The 22,840-nt window shown below is 37.8% G+C and overlaps 3 protein-coding genes across 5 annotated transcripts in view; all 3 read right to left on the bottom strand.

The window, feature by feature from the left end:
* LOC127528414 (uncharacterized) overlaps positions 1 to 17,053 on the bottom strand; it is a 191,767-nt gene extending 174,714 nt beyond the window's left edge. The window contains exons 1-2 of one of the 2 annotated variants that reach the window (XM_051929132.1): positions 15,880 to 17,053; positions 15,504 to 15,646 (exon numbers count right to left, since the gene is read on the bottom strand). In XM_051929132.1, coding sequence (XP_051785092.1) covers positions 16,138 to 17,046 — 909 coding nt within the window. In that variant the 5' untranslated portion in view covers positions 17,047 to 17,053 and the 3' untranslated portion in view covers positions 15,504 to 15,646; positions 15,880 to 16,137. Of the gene's footprint in view, positions 1 to 15,503; positions 15,647 to 15,879 lie in introns of those variants that run through there. The other variant, XM_051929136.1, reaches the window with a different exon arrangement.
* The window catches only part of LOC114664075 (interferon-induced very large GTPase 1-like), a 421,773-nt gene that overhangs the window by 222,973 nt on the left and 175,960 nt on the right, over positions 1 to 22,840 (bottom strand). The gene's annotated exons all lie outside the window — the stretch shown is intronic.
* LOC127529046 (uncharacterized) lies at positions 20,057 to 22,398 on the bottom strand. Its single transcript, XM_051931413.1, has 2 exons — positions 22,287 to 22,398; positions 20,057 to 22,058 (listed from the first exon to the last, which is right to left on the bottom strand). Exon 2 carries the CDS (start codon positions 21,845 to 21,847, stop codon positions 20,057 to 20,059), a length of 1,791 nt encoding a protein of 596 aa, XP_051787373.1. The 5' UTR covers positions 21,848 to 22,058; positions 22,287 to 22,398.

The raw sequence follows: 22,840 nt of genomic DNA, 5'->3' as shown, positions 1-22,840 counted from the left end.
TTCTCATATGAACGCTATTGGTTTTGTGTATGCACTAGATTGAGTCCTTGTCAGTCTTCTACCGATTTTATGTGTGCGTACTACGCCGGCTTTGTGAACGTAACATGCTGTATTTATGTGTGCACTATATCGGTTTTGCGTATGAAACATACTGGTTTACGAACGCACACTATTGCAATGTTGTGTGTGAACTATACAGTTAGCCATTTTCAAACGTGAAGAGGAACGGGTAGGAACGATAATTTAAAACTGCTTAAAGTTTTCTCTACAATAAGTTTTTATGAAAGGGTTAGGAGGTAAATAAAACTGTTTAATGGTATTTGCCCATAAGTCTGAAATTAAGTGTAAACAGTTTAGTTGGTGCCACGCATCAATTGTCAGCTGTTTTGGTGGTATTGCAGAATTACTGGCATTTGAGAAAACCGAAGTGCTGTTTTATTTTATTTGGCTTTATCGTATTACTGAATACTTTAAAGAAGTTCATTATGAACACCCATCGCTTTGATCTGACTTTACCCTATTTTTAATAATCAGTGTTCAGTCTAAAACATGGCGTATCGGAAAACTGGATTCTCAGAAATACATTTGGTACAGTGTTTATATGTTTATATACACGTTTTAAAGTATACAGAATTATATAGCTCAATTTTCAGAGTTTACTGTGCAGTTTTCTTGCAGTTAACTGCCATTAGAATTTGACTCTGAGGTGCTTTAAGTGTAGGCATTTACCTTAAAACCATTTACGGATTTGTAGTTTAACCTGAATGTTGGCAAATTTTCAATCTTTCAGAATGGATAATTCGAGGCATATAGATGTTTGCAGGGATTTGATTTCATCTGTTCTGAGCAACCCTAGTTGTGAAAGCAGTTGACGAAGCATTGAATTGGACTTGTTCATCATCCAACGGCATGGGCGAACAATATGAAAGCCTACAACCTCCTAATGTACCTTACTGTTCTTCTATGGCTTCTGCGAATTTAGCCGATAGAGAACTAACTAAATATTTATCAGGAAAACGATATGAAAATGTTCCGCACTTTTCTACAAGGTTAAAAATGCTACAGTCTTCAAGAAGTTGTGCAAGACTGGCCGCAAAAAGGTACGTGTTGGAAGGAAGAAATAAGTCTGTGTAATTTTATATTGATTTTATTAAAATGTTCTAGTGAAGGATTAAAGGTTCAGTATGCTGTATCCAATGTTTTTTTTTTATTCTTTCCAGAACTTTTAAAAAACGAATTTGTGGTCCAAACTCTTTCACAAAAGATGTAGTGCTACTTCCTGATGCTAATTTTGTTGTGGTTCCAAGACGTGGAACAAAGCAATGGCTGTTTTACAGTGGTCATGTGAAGAATGCAGTGGAATTTCAAAAGGACTGGGATGCGAAAATGATAATTGAACAATTGCGATTAGTTTTCAGTGATAAAATTGATACAAGCATACAGTAAGTGTGAATGTTTTTTAAGATATAAGCTGTATGATCTTTTAAAATACACCGTTCGGGTTTAATTTTCTGAAATGCAAATTAATCTGCGCCCTGCCCTTTCATGGTACAAATTTTTGAAACTGTAACTTGCAGTTTAAATATTGTAATTATAGTGTAAAGTTTGGAGTATGCCTAGGCTTTTTGCCATTAGGATTTATTTTGGTTTAGCTTATTTAATGTACATAATTTTTTTTGTTATACCACACTGATACAGTTGTTTCAAGCGAAAGATTGAATAGCCAGCATTCAATGGAACTGTGAGAATTCAAATATGGTCATGGAAAAAAAAATCCATGTTTCATTAATTGTAAGCTTTTTATTTCAGATTTGAAATTCTCATGGGTCTACATAATAAAGTTGTTAAACCAAACCTAGTGGCTGGACAAACTTTGTCTGGATTTGTGATAAATAACATATTTTCTTCCAAGGTGTTGTACTTTAGACCAAACAAAATACTTCTTCAGTCTACTGATGATATCATTGAGAAGGTGTGTATGATATTTTTATTAAGATGATGATAGTTGTGTAAATGTCCCTTTGGTGGACTGGCAGGCTTGGATCCTGCCTGGTACCAAATGCTGTTGGCATAGGATCCAACACCTTGCAAACCTTATTTGGAATATGTTGTGGAGAGAGTGTTGTGTTTGGTAATTTTGTAAACTGTGTAACCAGTATGTAATTGAGGACTATTTATTTTAGTGTACAAACTCCTCCGACAATGAAACAGAACACAATGAAGGCAAACGTATTTATGAAGATTCTCATTATGAAATGCAACAGTACATTTATATGTCATTCTTAATATATATGAGAACTGCATTAAAATTAAATTTGAGATATACTAAAAAGTGTATTTTTTAGTGTTTGTGCTACATGCATTCTAACCTAGATTCTTTTTTTTCCCCAGCAGTGATTTTGAAAAGCAACTCCAAGAAACATCTGTTTTCCAAATGACAAATAATGTGGTTATAGACAGAGTATCACTGCCTGGTTATGAGAATTGTGAAACTACTTTACAAGATCAGCTGGTGACAGAAACTGAGAAAATTTGTGCATCTACAAATTCATATTCAACAGTTGCAGTAAGAGAAAATAGTCAGTCAAGTGATCCTTATCAGTATGTATTTGCATTTAATATCTTTTTAGTACGAAAGAAAATATCCATGTTAAATTAACAATAGACTTTGTAAAACAAAAAATGAGAGCTTGAACATCAATTTGGCGTTTGCCTTCCTGATAGAGGTTACTGTATAAGGTATTTGCATTTGTTATTAATAGGCTGGTAGAAGAAAGACATGCAAGCAGGAATGAAGAAAGTTTGTTGGTTGTAATTGGATAAGAAGCATAATATACCTTGGGTATTTGTTAAACATACTATTGTGAAGAGTAATAAAGGAAAAAACTCATATTTAATCAATATTGCAGTATGTAATAAGGGAAGTATAGTGTTTTAGTGAACTGCATAAAATATCAAATGTTTATTTTTTTTGTGGTGCTTAGTAAAAGGTAAATGCCAGTTTTACTCAGCCCTGTGGTAAATTCTATTCACCATTTTGATACTTTGACAATAGGCTGTTATATCATTTTTACACTTTTTTTTAAACTTCTATTCTGTAGACAGTACATCAATATTTTAGATGTGACTGAAGATGATGACATAGAAGGGCCCGTTGTCTTCAGTGACAACTTTAATGATTCATCGGGTGATAGGTATGCATTTCATCAAACATTGTCGATTTTTTTTGAAACCAAGGAATAGCTGTATAGAGTTGACAATCTTATGCCAGAAAGGTTTGCTTATTTCTCATTGTCAGTTTCCTTCTTGATGACATTCTTCAAAATTTGGCTGATGTAATTAGTGAAGAAGATAGCAGCATTTTCAACATTAACAGATCTTCACTGTGGGAGGGAACAGTACATGGATTTAAGAGAAATACGTATTCTCCTAACAAATATATGTCCACTAAGTTTACTGATGATGTTGGCCATTCAGAAGGCGCTGTTGACATTAGAGGACCTCACAGAGAATTCCTGAGACTTTTGATGAGATATCTCCAATCTAGTTCTCTCTTTATGGGGCCAGAACATAAAAAATATTTAGCAGTCAATAGTACAGGTATGTTTTTTTATATTATTATTATTTATGTTAGTAAAATGGGATTGCAGAGTTTTGTACATAATGTTTACAAAGCTGAGAGTATTAAGTACTTTCACTATTGGCTAATTTTACATAAATTCACATTGTACTGCATTTTGTATTTTGCATGACTTATATCTCTATTACACATTTATTCTTTTTGATATGGTGTAGTAAGCCTCACATTTGTTTTGTAAATTAACTTGATTACATGCATTTGTTTCTGTGTTTGTTTAGCTTTGAGAACAGATGACGTCTTCATTGCAGGGAGAGCTATTGCTGTTTGCCTTGTACATGGAGGACCACCACCACAGTTTATGTCAACTGAGTTGTATGATGCCTTGGTCAGTGGACCTGAAAATGTTAAATGTGATTTTAAGAACATTGAGGATGCAGACATAAGGTCAAAATTACAAAAAGTAATTATGTTTAAATTATTGTTTTCAATTTAATGCATAGTATGTGATAACAAATTACGTTGCATCAGCTCTGATTTTGTCCTTAACATGTAAAAATATACTAGTGCTCTTGTGTATTATATTCCATGTGAAATTGTAATTATTAACAATAAAGAAGTTCTCTTTCCAAAAATAACTGTTTGTCATTAGAGCAATCTCATATATTCAAAGACTTGTGGGGGAGTTATCAATGGACAGATTAGTCTAAAGTGAGAGTAATTAATCAGTTTAAGAGACTTACTGCTTGATCAGTAAATGTTAAAGCACAGTAAATCTGTTGTATTGGTTCCTAAATCTATGTTGTGATTCTTACTATATTTCAGATATATGAGGCAAAAACCTTAGGTGAAGCTGTCTTGAAGTTTCAGGATTTTTTGAGCTTAGCAGGGTGCGTACATAGGGTGATTTCTGTTGAATGTTTTAAACAGATTGTTGAAGAAGCCACAAATTGGTGTTTTTTTCGGGCGCACAAGAGGAGTATTTTTGAAAGGTATGTATAGGTTAATCTTTCATTCTCTTAAAAGTTAACACAGAAAAAGTTAAAATTGTGCATTTCTAGTAGCATAATAGTCAAATAATTTTATTATGTTTGTATACCTTTATTATATTTTTTTGTTACCTTAAAGACATTTTAAATCTAACATTCCTGTTAACTAAGATTAGAACTAGTAATCCTGTTTTAAGAAATGGTTCAAAGCGATTACTATACAGTAAAACTTAGCAGATGAAAGAAGAAAAAATATCTTCTTTGCTGTAGTTGGCTTTGTTTACAACATTTCAGAACAATTCAAGTGATAGTTCTGTACATTTATTTCCTTTTTAGATTCAAACAGGGTCTTTGTACACTTGGTGTTCTGGATGCAATTCACAAGTTTCCCAAGGCATTTTACCCAGCCTTATGATACACAGAAAAAACACTTACATGGCAAGAAATGGACAAAATGTTTACTATCAGTTTGGAGTATCAAGGTAGCAATAAGCGAAAACTATAGACAAAAATCATAGGATGGTGGCGAGATTACTTAATAGATGTGCAAGGTTTGTTTTGCTAATTAACTGCATAAGTATATGAATCTTTTTTTTTGGTCTGCCATTTCAGTCCTTTCAGGATATTACTATTAGCGATACAATATCCTTTTTATTGGAGGCAATTTAATGGGGTGTGCTGCTGCCTCATGGATTCATTATACCAGGTTATTATCTAATACCCATTCACTGTCCATGTGAGGTTTGCATGCTCTGCCAGTGTCTGTACGGATTTTTTCCCAGACGCTCCAGCTTTTGTTCCACGCCTCCCAAGACACGCATGTTGGTTTAACTTTGGTGCCTTTAAATAAGCATTGGGTAAGTGTAGGTGTACCTGTATGAATTAAGTGAGCCCTATGGTGGACTGGTACTTTGCCTAGGGAATTTTCCTGCTTCTAGGATAGGCTCATGACCTCTCTAATATATAACTAAATTAAGTGAGTTTGACAATGCTGTGTCTTTTTATAAGTAAATGTGTTTCTTGAGTATTTTAATACTGCATCTTTAAACCATATGTACCTTTACCCCATATGTACATGTGACTATATACAGTTTATATAATGAATGCTTGCTATATGTAATACTATTTGTTTTCTACTTGCAGATGGGGATGGAAACATCTCACTTGGTCAAATTCTAGCATTTGCTACAGGAACAGATTATCCACCAGCACCTGGATGGACAACTAAGCCATCCATTGAATTCATTTATAGTAAAGATCTGTTCCCCACTACAAACACATGTGCCAATATTTTACGTCTACCTACAGTTCATAATGTTTATGAAGATTTTAAATGCAACCTTGAATTCTCCAGGATTTGGGCAGGCATAATAAATACAAATGTGCAATAATCCGGTAATGACTTCATAGTGAGACATACATAACCCATAAGTACTTCATTGTTACTGCACAAAAGGAGTAACTCCTAGAAATTCATAAGTCCATCTTAACATATTCATCATTAAAATCTTACAAAAATAGGGATTGGGTTAACATTAATATCACATTTCACTGAGATTTGGAAAAGTATGTTGTTGTGTATTTAGAGAAGGAAGTAACAATCATCCTGTCTTCAGAACCTTGTCATTAGTATTTGAAATTATAGCCTTATTTATGTTACTATTGTCCAGTTTATTGAGAGGTTAAAACTCATTTTTGAAAGATGTGCCAATCTTGGGCTTTCAGTGCTGATACAAGAAGTCACATTGTTAAAATTATCCAAAAATATTTTTCCTGTATTAATTGTTTGGTTTCAGCTTTTTACATTATGCACAATCCTCTGGCATACAGTCATTTGTTTTTGTGTTACAGTACCATTACATCAGAATGTCTGATAATTTTTGAAGAAATGTTTAAACTTAAAAAGTTTTATTCAAATTAGAAACAACTGCACTTTTCTGATACATTTATAAAATTTTATTTTTTGTAATAAAGTTATCGTGGTTATCTTTATATTGTAGTAAAAGAATTAAACATTTTATTAGTGTGAATCTGAAAATTAACAGAATAGCAAGCCATTTAAAAGTTCAGTATAATGGTGAAAATTGTTTCAAGTAGTAAAGATTTTATTTTTCCTTTACACATGTATTTACATTTTTTGCACTGGCATGCATATTGCTATTTAGTGCTGATTTGCAGATCTACAGTAGTACTGCATTACAATTTTTAAAGTGGACAATGCAGAAAATTGGATTGCTGTATCCTGGATTTATTGTGTTTTTTGCAGGTCTAGGATACAGTTAATCAGTTAGGTATAGTTTTATTCATTATTTTCAGTTCATAATGTTTATTTGTATGCTTATTCAAGACAAAAATAGAGTCACTACAAGCTGATAATTTTAACTTCAATTTATATAAGGATATGTTTCAGAATTATACAGTTTTAATGTTCCTAATAATATTTACAACTATCATTTACATGAACAAAGTTTTTCAAACAAATCAATTAATTCAAAACTCAATTTCTAAAAAAAAAATTCCAGCAACGAGTCTGTTATGTACCCATTTATTAATATATTTCTGCAAAAATACAACAAGAGCAAGGAGGTAGGGTAATAAAAGTTTTTGTGTTTGAGGATGTTACATTTGTGACTGACAATGAAAAAGGAAATATTAACTACCTTAACTCAAAACAAAAATGGACCCCAGGTATTCTTTAATAGTCAAGAAATGATTAATTCCATGATTATGATCATCGTGGAGGGGGTTAACCATTTGGTGCAAGTGTTCTAGCTGTTCAGTAGATACACTGAAAATATTTTCTGGAATGTGTTCCCTTTCAAGTGAAGAATTATGTGGAAATGAGTCACAACTGACAAATCCTAAGCTGTTCACTCTGTCACCTGCAGACAAGAAACCTGCAGTCCAGAACTGAAGTGGTGAAAAATTATTCTCTGTGCTTAAACTATGGTTGTTCCACTGATTAACAAATTCATTTACAGCAACTTTAATTCGAGGCATATATATGTAGTGTAAACAATACATATCAACTTCTGAGTTGCTGTCAAGAACAAGATTTTCTTCCATAAACAGAAATATTCCTTTAAAATATGAGGTCACACATTCTCAGAACCTTCATCTCCTCGAACCCTTAAAGGTAATCCAAAATTCCTCATGCCTTCTTGAAAAAAGTTAAGTACTGTTGATGCAGAAATGTTGTTCGAAGCCTCAATGTACACAATTGTACGACTATAACCATCTACACATCCATGAAAAACAAACCTCCATGGGATTAGTTTATTGTTGCTGTGTATGTTCCTGGAAAAAGAAAATGGGTGATAAAAATAGGTCAAGATAAACTTTAAAAACTAGTATACAGACACACCTTAAATAGTGAAAGAATCCCATAGGTGAGTTTTTAATTTCAAACAAGCTTTTTAGGAACATATACCTGATACTACAATTCATTTTAAAATCAAAGCTGGGTTTACCTCACTACACATTTTATTATGAAAACTACGTGACTGATAGACATGACAATATACATTTACAGTTATTGAAGGTTAAGAACATTACAATGTGCAAACATTTTACAACCTTTTGTGGAGGAAGTGTATATTACAATGAATACACCTTGTAAAAGCTATGTGTATTCCTACCTATTTATCCATTTTTTGATCTGTTTTCCAAACCTGCCTTATCCTCAGTTGCAGGAAAGCTGGAGTCTGTCATATCAAGCATAGGACACAAAGTGAGAGCAAACTGCAGGGCACCATTCCATTGCAAGGTTAACACATTCACACTCTAAGGCCAATTTAGTATTTAGTAATTTAGATGGATCACCAATCCATCTAACCTGCATGTCTTTGCACTGTGGGATAAAAACAGAGCACCCAAAGGAAACCCCTATGAACACAGGGAGAACATGCAAACTCCACACAGCAAGGACCCAAAATGTGAGTCCTGGCCCTATTGTTTCAAAGCTGTACCGTTAACCACTGCTCCACTACACCACTTATTCAGATTTAATAACAGTAAATTATTATAAGGTGTGTCAACAAATTTTTGTTAAAGCACCTGTATATAAATTATAGTTTTGTTGAACAAACCATAAAAAAGGATTACAATGCAGACCCTATAGGACTATGCTTTTCCAAGCATTCAAATCAAATAAGAGGCAGAAAGTGTGAAAATAGTTTTTCACAAAGCAATTTTACAGAAGATAAAACACTTACCAAAGCTAATTTGGTCCAGGAACACTATATACTCTTCTTTGAATTGCATACCTTCTTCGAATTATAGTTCCAACAGGATCAATTATATGAAGTCTTTCTCTTATTCTCCATCGTTGCACTCGAATATTACGTGATTGCAGGCTGCCAGAAATGTATCTTTCACCTATGTAAGGAGTTGAATACCTAACTTTGAGAATTAAAGTATCAAGCTCAGAATCAGAGATATTGCTGAACCTGGACTTTGCAAGGAACCCCATTCTTTGTCGATGAAGATACAATGTCCGTGTGCCAATACAGAAGAGTCTTGCAATAGAAATCCAAGAAAATCCTAAATCAATTAGGTTTTCCAAAAGATTCCTGGGTATCTGATACCTGTACACATAAATACACATATACAGTAGATACAGATTGACATAGTAAATTTGTCATTAGATACGGGGGTCTTCCCAGACTGTCTTAAGACTGCGGTAGTTAAACCCCTACTTAAGAAAAATAATCTCGACCCCTCTGCTCTTGAAAATTATAGACCCATCTCTAACCTGCCTTTCTTAAGTAAAATTCTAGAGAAGGCAGTCATTATGCAGTTAAATGAGCACCTCAATAAACATGCTATTCTTGATAAATTTCAGTCAGGTTTTAGAACAAATCACAGCACAGAAACTGCACTCGTTAATGTAGTAAATGACTTGCGGGTAAATGCAGACAGAGGCCATTTATCTGTTCTCATCCTCTTAGATCTGAGTGCCGCATTTGACACCATTGATCATAATATTCTTAAAAATCGCCTTAGTCAATGGGTGGGCCTCTCTGGCAGCGTCTTAAATTGGTTTGAATCCTACCTGGCAGGGAGAAAATTCTTTGTTAGTTGTGGTAATTATAACTCAAAGACACATTTTATCCTATATGGTGTTCCACAAGGCTCTATCCTGGGTCCGCTGCTCTTCTCAATCTACATGCTTCCATTAGGTCAGATTATCTCGGGACATAACGTGAGCTACCACAGCTATGCTGATGACACACAGCTGTATTTATCAATAGCACCCGATGACCCCGAATCTCTTGATTTGCTAACACAATGTCTAACCTGTATCTCAGAATGGATGAATAGTAACTTTCTCAAATTAAATAAAGAGAAAACCGAAATCTTAGTGATTGGCAATAATGGATACAATGAGGTTATTAGAAATAAACTGGATGCATTAGGATTTAAAGTCAAAACGGAGGTAAAAAGCTTAGGGGTAACCATTGACTGTAATCTGAATTTTAAATCACATAATAATCAGATCACTAGGACAGCATTTTTTCACTTAAGAAACATAGCAAAAGTTAGACCTCTTATATCATTGAAAGATGCAGAGAAATTAGTTCACGCGTTTGTTTTCAGTCGGCTAGATTACTGTAACGCACTCCTCTCAGGACTACCCAAAAAAGACATCAATCGTTTGCAACTAGTGCAGAATGCAGCTGCTAGAATCCTTACCAGGAAAAGAAAATCCGAACACATTTCTCCAGTTTTGATGTCACTACACTGGTTACCTGTGTCATTCAGAATTGACTTTAAAATTCTGCTTATGGTTTATAAAGCCTTAAATAATCTCGGTCCATCTTATATATCAGAATGTCTGACACCTTATATTCCAAATCATAACCTCAGATCCTCAACTGAGTGTCTCCTTAGAATTCCAAGAGCAAAACTTAAAAGAAGTGGTGAGGCGGCCTTCTGCTGTTATGCACCTAAAATCTGGAATAGCCTGCCAGTAGGAATTCGCCAGGCTAATACAGTGGAGCACTTTAAAAAACTGCTGAAAACACATTATTTTAACTTGGCTTTCTCATAACTTCACTGTAATTTAATCTTGATACTCTGTATATCCAATTCATTATAATAACTATTCATTCAAAATCTGTACTAACCCCTACTCTCTCTTCTGTTTCCTTTTCCGGTGTCCTTTTGGTGGTGGTTGCGCCACCACCATCTACCCAAAGCTCCATGATGTTCCAACAATGATGGATGGATTAAAAGCCAGAAGTCTGTATGACCGTCAGCATCAAGTGACTCCGTGAGAACCCTAACTACAAAGAGGACTATTTTCATTTATGTTAGGTAGAATGCCCAGGGGGGACTGGGCGGTCTCGTGGCCTGGAACCCCTGCAGATTTCATTTTTTTCTCCAGCCATCTGGAGTTTTTTTTTGTTTTTTCTGTCCACCCTGGCCATCGGACCTTACTCCTTTTCTATGTTAACTAATGTTGTCTTATTTTAATTTTGTATTTTGTCTTTTATTTTTCTTTTCTTCATTATGTAAAGCACTTTGAGCTACTTTTTGTATGAAAATGTGCTATATAAATAAATGTTGTTGTTGTTGTTGACTGATAAATACACTGAAAATACTACATTCAATTGATACATTACCTTCTTAGAATTTTAACTGTTTATTTTACACAGGAACATTAAAGTATACACTGTAAAATGTTACACATTTTGCCAGAATGGTGTGATGCATAAGTATCTGTCACAGTAGCAAATTAGGAGGAAAAAGAAATAAACCTCTATGCAGAAATACAAAATGTCAAAGAATTTTCTGTTGTATGCTACTGAAAATATCATAAGCAAAAAAAAAATGTAATTATTAAAATGACAGCTGGAATAAGGATGAGTTAAAGACTGAGAAGAATTAATAGTTATATGGAAATTAATTATCTGTATGGTTGAGGATTTACATTAACATTTAAACATTACTGAAGTGCAATAGTGTGGGTGGACAATGGAGACAAAAGGCACATTACGACACCAGCTGAAACAAAGTAAAAAGGCAGATATGAAACTGAATATTCTTTGTACTCTGTTTTGTACTATACAGGTCCTTCTGCACTGCCAATAAGTGTATCTGTTCCTTAATGAATGTGACTAAGAGGAGATCTGTCTAGATCATGCTATGGACATGCTGCTTACTCAGAATAATTTCTGAGGTCCCAGCTAGTTGCACCAGTATTCTGTAAGGGTTTATGAGAGTTAATGTATTCCTAAATTCAGGAGTAATTTCAACTGCTAAAATATTGTGAAAGTGCTATCTGTAAGACAGATTGAAATTAATACAAAAAATATTTTTATTTAGTACATTACAACCAAACACTCACTCATTTTCAAACTATCTTAAAATAAAGTTCAGAGACCTGGAGAATGGAGCCAATTCCATCAGCAACAGGTCCAAGGCAGAAAACAACTTTGGAATTTGTGTGTGTCCATCACAGCTCAAATGCCTTCATAAGGAGCCAAGTTAAGAGTCACCAATGGACTTAGTGCACATGTAGGAGGAAAATCTACATATCTTATGAAAAACCAGCATGGACACATGAAGAACAAGCAAAATCCTAAGACACAAAGACCAAGCCTAGATTTCAACTGAAAGGTACAGTAACTACTGTACCACTATGAAGTTATAAGATTAATTTATAGATTTCTGTTTTAACTCTACTTCAATGTAATTTGGTTTAATGGAATAATAAGGAAATGTAAGACAGGCAATGTGCTTCTTTTATTATAAACCACATGGCTGGCACTTCAATAACCACCACTGTCTTACTGTGTAAAAGATCTGCACTTCTAAAGTGCCTTAGGATGATGTTCATTAGTAAAGAAATATATAAAATAAAAAACAATACAAAACATTCTGTAAGTCTCTGCTACTAAAGTTTTGCAGATTTCAGGAAAATTTTTTAACCTTTTACCGAATTTTTCTTAGTAACTTCATATACTTTGTACATAAACAATATACCAGGCTTTTAATTAATTTATTTCAACAGTTTTCATTAATTTTTATTAGTATATAAGCAATGGGGTTCATCACACTACACAGGAGCAAAGAAGAGAGGTGAACAATAAACACACAACACAAAAATTTAACTAAACCAATCCTTTTGCAAAATTCAAGAACAATTTTCATATTCTAACTACAAAATATTAAGCTGACATTTAGTCAGACAGCCAGCTTTAAAGTATTTGTAGTTTACATTTTCAGTTTTTTCATGGCCACAAGACTTTAGACATCACCAGCATTTATTGATATACTATACCTTTCTTTGATACTCAACACAACATGCAACTGCAAGTTTTAAAGCGCAAGGATATTTTTCTTTATTTTGTGCTGAAAACAATTGTCACTATTTCTTAAAGCAAAATGATTTATAATATTAGATCAAAGAATAACACAAATAACGTATTTACCTTGGTCTTCCTGGCCTACCAGAAAAGAAATGACTAATCATTAATCTTCCTTGATTTTCTGAAGGCTCTTGAATAAAAAAATCTTCATTTCTTTCTAACTACAATATTCTTTCCTCTGTTTGATCATAAACAGATCTTAGCACATTATGTAATTGGCTCAGAATGTAAAAGGATTGATTTTCACTAGACAATGAGTGAAGGGTATTTAGAATTACAAAAATTAACTGAAGATGATCTCCAAGATGACGATGGATTCTTTCAAGTTGGTTTGCGTCATTCTGTACAGTTTCAAGCCTGCATACTGTATCATTAATACTTAAAAAATAGTCAGTTATCTCGTGTTCAGATGACATTTTCATTAATTATTTCAATTATTTCCCTTTTTAATTCGATTTCACAAATGCCAACACTTTTTGTTAGGTCCAAACACACCAAAACAGCTGACAATTGATGAGAGGCACCAACTAAACTGTTTACACTTAATTTCAGACTTATGGGCAAATACCATTAAACAGTTTTATTTACCTCCTAACCCTTTCATAACATTATTGTAGCAAAAACTTTCAGTGGTTTTAAATTATCACTCCTACCTGTTCCTCTTCACGTTTGAAAATGGCTGACTGTAGCAGCCCTCTATTTTTCTTTTCATTGCCCCCTCACTGCCTCTGAAAACCACATGAACAACCAATATAGTTCACACGTAGAACCGATATAGTTCACACACAACACTGCAATAGTGTGCGTTCTTAAACCAGTATGTTTCATACGCAAAACCGATATAGTGCACACATAAATCCAGCATTTTACTTTCACAAAGCCGGCATAGTACACACTGTGAAGGACAGCCGGGTCCCATGCCCGGCAGGGACGCCCCTGCTGCATCTATTCCGGGGGAGCCACCATGGGCAGCTCAGTACCTCCCCCGGGACGCTTGGTGGCAGCCTCCCTGGTGGACGATGATTCCCCAACCTGGCGCTAGGCTCCATGGGACATGGAGTCCTCCAGAGCCTGGTTGGGGGCTTGGATGGCCGCCAGGGGGAGCTGCGTGGACTTACCAGCCCGGCTGGTCAATTCCTCAGCCCCACCCGGAAATGCAATTAGGCCCAGGTGACCAAGCACCTGGACTACATCCGGGTGGGGTATAAAAAGGCCAGCCACCACCACTCGAGAGAGCCAGAGTCGGGAGGAAGAGGACTAAGCCTGAGGAGGAGTGGTGGTGCTGAGGTGGAGAGAAGTGTGGTTTGTTGTATTTGAAGTGTTTTTGGGACTGTGTTGGGCCTGTGGGACACGGGGAAGGCGTGCCCCACGGCTGAAGAGAAATAAAAAGTGCATTTGTTTAAGTACGTGCCTCTGCGTGAGTCTGTGCCGGGTCGGGCGCTATATAGCGCCTTTTACAACACACATAAAACCGGTAGAAGACTGACAAGGACTCAATCTAGTGCATACACAAAACCAATAACGTTCATATGCGAAACCAATATATTACCCACGTGAAACCAGTATAGTGCATATGAAAAATCAGTGCTATACGTAAGCAAACCAGTAGTATACGAACACAAGCCAATATAGCTGATACGCAAACCAATTACATACGCATGCAAACCAATGCAATTCACTCACAAACCGATAGCAAACGCATGTGAACCAGTAATAAAGTTCAATTCAATATAGTTCATATGCAAGCCAAAAGCATACGTATACAAGCCGATAGAGTTCACGCACAAACCGATAATATACGGACATGAACCAGTGTAGTTCATATGAATGAAACCATTATTGCACATATGCAAACCAATAGTAAATATTCATAAACCAATAGTGTTCACGTGTCAACCAATAGATTACGTTCGAAAATATATAATTTATGGCCTGTTTGGCCCCGCAGCAGAGCACTACCACCACGCCACCGTGTCCCCTTTGCTCATATGTGGCGATTGCTGCCTGCGTGTCCTCGCAGTACAAGAAGAAATCAGTATAAGAAGCACGTAACGATTAAAATGGCTCGGGGAACACTTAATACGGAGTATTTAATATGCTACATTAGTTATGACGAGATCTGAGAAATCTAGTAAATTAAACATTTAGTTTAAGATGAAGTTTCAGATGTTCTACTATAATGACAAAATAAACTACAAAAATAAAGTCAACATGTCGACTTTAATCTCGACATAAACAGTGTGAATAAAGTGGACATGTCGAGAATAAAGTCGACATGTCGACCTTATTCTCGACATATACTTTTTTTTTCTTCACTGTCTCTGTAATTTTATTTTCTTCTTCTCTGTAACTGTTTTTCCTGGCCCTAATACGCTTCCCTATTGTGCACACATACCCTGGTATTTTTTTAAAGCGTAACTTTTTGTATCCATTTTGGCTGTGGCATAGCTAGCTTGCTGAAAGCCTCAGGGACCCTCCAGTCTAGCATAACTGTTAGTAATATTGTAACGAAAAAAATAGAGGCGGGCAGAGACACTGTTATGAAGAAAGGCAGACTTGCAATACGCTGTAGTCACTGTAGTGTGTCGGTTAGAACACAGGAACTAATCCAACCATTTCAGGAACATCGCTTTAATGTTGAGATGCCAACATTTCACATGAAGTAGAACAACTGTACAGGTAGGTGAGTAGGTGTATGTGTGGTTCTAACAGGCAAACAACAAAATAAGACATTTAGTACATATACTGTACATGTTATCTCACTATGCTATACACAAATGTCCAATAAGTGGCACTATAGCTTCACACTTTCAACGTAAGGTGTTTGCAATTACAATTTCAATGTGGAAACGTAAAATATTAACCTAACTACTAATTCAGAACAGTTTTCCCTCTAACTTTTAACACTTAACTTCTAAATATGTACCTAAGCACTTACATTTGGTCAACAACGCACAAACTTAAACTTTCTCTAGTGGCTCCAGTAGTTCCGGCTTTCACGAGGTACATCTCACAAACGCACATGCTCAATGCACACGCCACGGTTTTCACGTGATCATGCTTTAGCGCCTTAAAGGCACAGGAGCCTTTTTTACAGCCGCCCCCAAATTTGATATACCAAATTTGACCTCTTACATCATTCTGCAGGTTTGTCACTGGAAGGCTCATCGTCAGGTATTTTTGGAAGTTCTATAAGTCAGGTCACAGGTCGAGTATACACTCTTCCATTAATCCTTACTTCAGCTGTTCGAACTCGTCCATCAGCTCCTGGTATGACGCGCAGCACTCTACCTACAGGCCATGAAGCTCTGGGTAACTGTGGATCAAGAAGCATTACTACCCTTCCATCTGCTAGATTAGCTGCCTGTTTCTGCCACTTCTGACGTGTCTGAAGATTCAGTAAGTAATACTTAAGAAAGCATGACCAGAAACGATCTGCCAGCACCTGGCTGTATCTCCACCTCCTTCTAGTCAAGAGATCTGATTCAGGATAGACAACCTGAGGAAGAGATGAGTCAGGCCGCCCCATAAGCAGATAGTTGGGGGTCACTGGGTCAAGATCAGCTAAATTGGAAGAAACGTACCCCAAAGGTTTTGCTTTTAAGATCCCTTCTACTTCCACTAGAATTGTCCTCAGCACCTCTTCAGTAACTGTTTGGGACCCCAAGGTTATGTTAAGTGCAGTCTTTATCGAACGAATCTCCTGCTCCCAAGCACCACCAAAATGTGGTGCACCTGGTGGATTGAACTGAAACCTAATTTTTTGTTTGGCCAGAAGCAACTTAAGATCATTTGTTAAACTTGCAAAGGCCTCACACAACTCTCGATTACTTCCACGGAAATTTGTACCTTGATCACAAAGCAATTCATAGGGTTTTCCCCGTCGTGGAATAAAGCGTCGAAGGGTCATTAAGAAAGAGTCTGCATCCACGCTATTAAATATGTTCAAATAGACACACCTGGTTGTAAGACATTTAAATACTACTCCCCATCTCTTTTCATTACGACGGCTGACCTTCACAATAAAAGGCCCAAAGCAATCCACTCCAGTACTATAGAATGCTGGCTTTAATAAATGGAGCCGGGCTAGTGGCAGATCGGCCATCTTAGGCATTTGAAGTTTAGCCCGCCATCTTTGACACTCTCTGCAAACATGCTGATGTTTCCTAATTGCCTCTCTTCCTCTCAGGATCTAGTATGTGCGCCTAATTTCAGCAAATAAACGTTCTGGTCCAGGGTGACTAAGTTGTTCATCAAATCTTTGAATCAGCAATTTTGTCACAGGGTGAGTAGGATCCAATATAATAGGATGCATTGCATCACATTCTAACTGCTCAGCTCGTCGCAGCCTACCACCAACTCTGATAATTTCACTGGAATGGTCAAATTCTGGAGATAAGGCTATCAGTCTGCTACTAGAAGAAACAGGTTTACTTTCTTGTAGTTGATTGAACTCATCAGGAAAACTATCTATTTGAGCCCTTCGTACAAGTAGCAATTCAGCCTTTTGGTAATCAGAGGCACAAAGTTGATGATCTTGCTCAGCTCCTTCAACTAATCTCACAGTGGCTTCTAACAACTCACCATAGGCGCGAAACTGACTAGTATCTGGAATAGCTGGTACTAAAAATAGGAGGACTGTACAGGGTTTAGGAGGCTTTAATTCGGCTATATCTTCAGCAACATTGGTACAAGTCATTTCAGGCCAATCCCTTTGATTCTGTAGGAGAAAGGGTGGTCCAAATTGCCAGTGACCTGGTTTCGCTATCTCTATTAAGGTCTTTCCTCTAGTGATGTAATCGGCAGGGTTATTAGCAGAGTCTACGTAGCGCCAGGTATCATGTTCTGTTAGCTCTTGAATCTCAGCTACTCTGGTCCCCACAAATACCTTAAATCGGCATGAATTAGAATGAAGCCAATTAAGAACAGTTGTTGAGTCTGTCCACAAAGTGACACTGCTGATCGGTATGGATGTTTCTGTTTTGAGTAACTTGGAAACTTGAGCCCCTGTCAAAGCGGCACAAAGTTCTAACCTTGGGATTGAAAGCTGATGCTTTGGGGCTACTCTGGATCTAGCCATTACTAAGGAAACCTGCCGGTTGCTTTTACCGTCTTCCATTCTAAGATAGGCCACTGAACCATAGGCCCGTTCTGAGGCATCACAGAATATATGCAGCTCCCATCTGGTTTCTGGGACATCCATATCAGTTGTTTGGTAGCACCGGGGGAATGTAACCTTTGACAAGTGAATTAGCTCTGCCTCCCATGAGCACCAGGCCTGAAGTAAATCTTCAGGGAAGAGAGGGTCATCCCAATGTCGCTCCTTTTGCCAGAGCTGCTGAACTAATACCTTTGCCCGAGTAGTGAATGGAATAAGGAACCCAAGTGGGTCATACTGACTTGCTAGAACTTTATAAATATTCCTTAGTGTGGGCCTGTCATACTTAATTTTCCGATGTCTGTAGCCTAGAGTGTCAGAAGAGCAATACCAGCATAAACCCAGTGTAGGCTCTGGAGAATGTATTCGATCCTGAGCTAGCCACAGTTCACTCATTTCAGACCGTGCTTACTTTGGTAAGTGACCTATCACAGTAGGATTGTTACCAGCCCACTGTCGTAACTGAAAACCTCCTAAATTAAGAAGATTTATTAATTTATCCACCATGTCCTTCGCCTCTTTAAATGTGGAGAAACTCTGTAGAAAAATGTCAACATAAAAATGCCTCTTAACTGCTAATTTTATATCATCACCAGGTTCACTATGATTATGAACATGAGTTTGCAGGGCAAATGTAGCACAGCACGGGCTACAAGTCATGCCAAATGGCAAAACTTGCCACTCATAGATGTCAGGATCCATCTTTTGTCTAAAATTTTGCCAAACGAATCGAAGGAGGTCCTTATCCCTTTCTAACAGGCGTACCTAGTGGAACATAGCCTTAATGTCTCCACTAACAGCCACAGTATGCTCTCTAAACCGAATTAGCACTCCTAATAGTGATGGGCCTAAAGTGGGCCCAGGTAACAAGTATTCATTTAGCGTTGATCCTCTGAACTGAAATGAGCAGTTGAAAACTAGCCTGTTCTTACCATTATGATTAACCATATGGTGAGGGATGTACCACAATTCCTGACTAGCTACTGCTTCCCTTGGTATTTTAGTGATATAGCCTGCTTTCTCCAGTTTCTCTACTTCCGCAGTATAGATGGCTTCAAGTTGTGGATTTTTTGCTAGTCTTTTCTCTGTACTTCTGAGACTTGGCATCACTGCTTCTAATGAAGAACTCAGGCAGGGCATGTCACTTCTTCGTAACAAAGGGGTTGCGTATCGCTGAATTCTGTCCATTTTTATTCGAGTAGTTTGACTTTGAAGAAGAAGTACGGCTTCTTTATCCTGCTTGGATCGAGTGACTGATTCAACATTACTATAGGGCAAACAATCCAGTTGCCAAAGTCTTTCCACATTTTTAAACAGTTCAGTATCTGGGGACTGGAAGGAGGAAAACAAGCACTGCGTGGAAGACATCTGAAGTTTAAGTCCCCTTACAGGTCCTAGCAATGTCCATCCCAAAGAAGTCTTGATTGCTGCTGGCCCTCCTGGTGGGCCAAGGCGTACAGGCTCGAGTGGGTTGAGTAAGTGGGGATGGTCAGCTCCAATGAGTAGAAGGGGACGTGCATTTTCAAAATGAGGAATATTCAAGCCTTTAAGGTGTTGATACTTCTCCTGAAGAGTAGTAATCGGGTACGAATGTTTACCCAATGCTAGCCGCGTTGCAGTAAAGTCAGGCTGGATCTTAAATTTCCTTTGTGGCTGTGTTGCAGGAGTTAGCATAAATGAAACTGATGCTCCCTCCAATGTCTCAATGTCATGTCTAACTGTCCTTAACATCATCTTTTCAGATTCTCCCTCTAAGCCAAGCTCTTTAGCTGCTACTGCGTAGGTTTCCAAGGCTCGGTTGCCATTATAAAGCATTACCTTAACTACCTTAAGCAATACATAACTGCCATCAGTGGGTCTGTCGCCGTAAAGAGTCTCAGTAGATGAACTCAGCACACATGTATCCTGTTTTGGGGGGAGAGTGTTAACTTCATGCAAGACCTTATGATGTTTCCCTTTACATATATTGCAGGGTTTTGAGATTAAACTGATCTGCTTGATGCGAACGTCCACACCTCCAGCATCGTTTCTTGGTTTTGATCCAGTCTATAATTTGCTCTTTAGTGAACTGCTGGAATGTGGGACATTGACTAAGGAAGTGCTCTGTATTTTCACAATATGGGCAGTAAGGTTTAGGCTTTTCTTTCTTCTTCTCTGATGGCTCATCTATAGAAGGGTTGGAAGTCTCAGTCGCAGAGCTTTGGTTTGCTCCAAGTAAGACCGTAGTTGGTTTTGGTCCACATTTAGGTTCTCTGTGTTTCTCCACTTGTCTGGGCTGTCCTCCTGAATCGTGACACCACACTTCAAATTTTAACCAAGTTGAGAGATCAAGTAAAATATAGGTCGCTCCTGGTCTATGCAGCATGTGTCTGCGGAAGTTCGCCCGAAGGTCTGGTGGAAGCTTTGTCAACAGACGAGCTACATGAGATTCGCATCGGAGTTCAACGTCACCCTCAGGCCCTATGGTTCCCAGCATACCTACTAATGCTTGCACATTTAAAGCAAACTTCTCAAAAGCTTCTGTATCCCCATTACGAATTGCTGGAGAGTTCATGACTGCTGAAATTTTCTTCAAAGCCAATTGATGAGGTTGTCCATATTTCTCAGTAAGAGCTGCCATGGTATCACTATATGGGTAAAGAGAGTTCAGGTATGCATCAGCTATTAAACGGGCTTCCTCTAACTTCAGGTGCTCAACCGAAATCTGGTACTTGAATAGCTCTGTACTACTTGCAGGGAGAAGGTTGGTTAGAGCTATCTTGAGCCGTGCAAACTCACTGGGATCTTTATGGATGAAGTCTGGGATTGAAGGTTTAGGTCCCCTATAGAAGGTCTCTTGTGCCTGTGGAAAGTACTCCCGCTGGGGATGATCAAGAGTGTACTGATCACATTCTGTGGATGTAGGAGGTTGCAGGATATACTGGTGAAATGGCTGCGGAGGAGGCTGGTGAGGCGGACGAGGAAGAGGAGTAGGAGCAGGTGTGTTAGGATCCACACAGTACTGATGTAAGAGTGGATGTTGCCTGGTTGGTGTCCTTTGAGGAAGTGCATCACGATTCAAATGGGAAAGGGAATCTGGTCTAGGTGGAGAAGAGCAGGATGGAATTCTGGCTTGTCTACTTTGGGCTCTCATTTCACGCATCCTTGCCACCATCTCTTCCATTAGGTCAATCATCGCATCAGACTCCTGGCTAGGTTGAGGATCCTCCTGCTCGTGGACAGGTGATAAAGGTGCATTAAAACTGTTATTACTTACATTATCTCCTTCCCACTGTTTCTGCATTCTTGGCAGGTCCTCATTGTAGTTGTAGTTACAAGGGGCATTTGAAGTCCTAGGAGATGGCACTGGTGTTCGATAGACAGTCCGTGGTGCAGGAACTGGTCCAGCCCTTCTTAATGAGCCAGGACTAATATTAGAAAGGCAAGCTGTCTTTGATTGTGAGTGTTCATAGTCTCTCTCAAGCTGTAGCTTTCTATGAGAATTATTCTGTGTTCCTGGTGAAGTTATCTCTAGATCTCTACGATTTGGTGTTGCTTGCGCTTGCAGAGTTTGAGGTAACAACATTCTGCTGGCATCATAATCCTCTTTTTGGTAAATTGTGTGCAGTACTCCTGGCCACAGTGAAGATGATGCTTCTAGAACCCTGTAGCCTGCATAGCTTAAATCATAATCTTCTAAGTAACGCGGAGGGCGCGACTGTCTTCTTGGATAGGTCGCTCCAGCTTGCTGTTTGGAGTAAGGATACATGTTCCACAGTAACCACTGCGTTCCGGCTCGAAGGACCAAAAATTGTTATGAAGAAAGCAGACTTGCAATACGCTGTAGTCGCTGTGGTGTGTCGGTTAGAACACAGGAACTAATCCAACCATTTCAGGAACATCGCTTTAATGTCGAGATGCCAAAATTTCACATGAAGTAGAACAACTGTACAGGTAGGTGAGTAGGTGTATGTGTGGTTCTAACAGGCAAACAACAAAATAAGACATTTAGTACATATACTGTACATGTTATCTCACTATGCTATACACAAATGTCCAATAAGTGGCACTATAGCTTCACACTTTCAACGTAATTGCAATTACAATTTCAATGTGGAAACGTAAAATATTAACCTAACTACTAATTCAGAACAGTTTTCTCTCTAACTTTTAACACTTAACTTCTAAATATGTACATAAGCACTTACATTTGGTCAACAACGCACAAACTTAAACTTTCTCTAGTGGCTCCAGTAGTTCCAGCTTTCACGAGGTACATCTCACAAACGCACATGCTTACTGCACATGCCACGGTTTTCATGTGATCATGCTTAAGCGCCTTAAAGGCACAGGATGTTAAGAGATGTTAGCTAGCGGGCTGGCGCGGCACATGATGATGTCATCAGGCTGAGTCAGCATCCGGTTTGCTTTGTTGTGTATCATTACAGCAGTTTACAACACGACCAGCTTTGAACTGATTGCTCGACTACTGTCATTATTAACATGAGAAACATGGTGTCAGAAGTTTAACCACACGGCTCCGAAGACTAAAAACGCACTGCTTTTCTTTCGCATCCTAAGCACAGACAAGGGCCGCGCCGCTGCGAATCAATTCAAGTTAGTAGTCGCGCTCATCCTGGACTTATCCGCGGATATGGTAACACACATTCCGCCTCCTACGGCAATGAAAATGAGTGGCGACCTGGGCACAAACTGGGATGTTTTCAGGTCAGAATTTGAAGATTATGCCATTGCTATCGAG

This window comes from Erpetoichthys calabaricus, chromosome 1 (assembly GCF_900747795.2).
Source record: "Erpetoichthys calabaricus chromosome 1, fErpCal1.3, whole genome shotgun sequence".
In the NCBI taxonomy this organism is placed as follows: Eukaryota; Metazoa; Chordata; class Cladistia; order Polypteriformes; family Polypteridae; genus Erpetoichthys; species Erpetoichthys calabaricus.
The sequence above is the reverse complement of the archived record's forward strand: the minus strand, read 5'-3'. Positions and strand labels throughout refer to the sequence as shown.

Excerpts from the sequence above, each read along its gene's own strand:
- LOC127529046 (XM_051931413.1), bottom strand. The coding sequence starts at position 21,847 with ATGTATCCTTACTCCAAACAGCAAGCTGGAGCGACCTATCCAAGAAGA.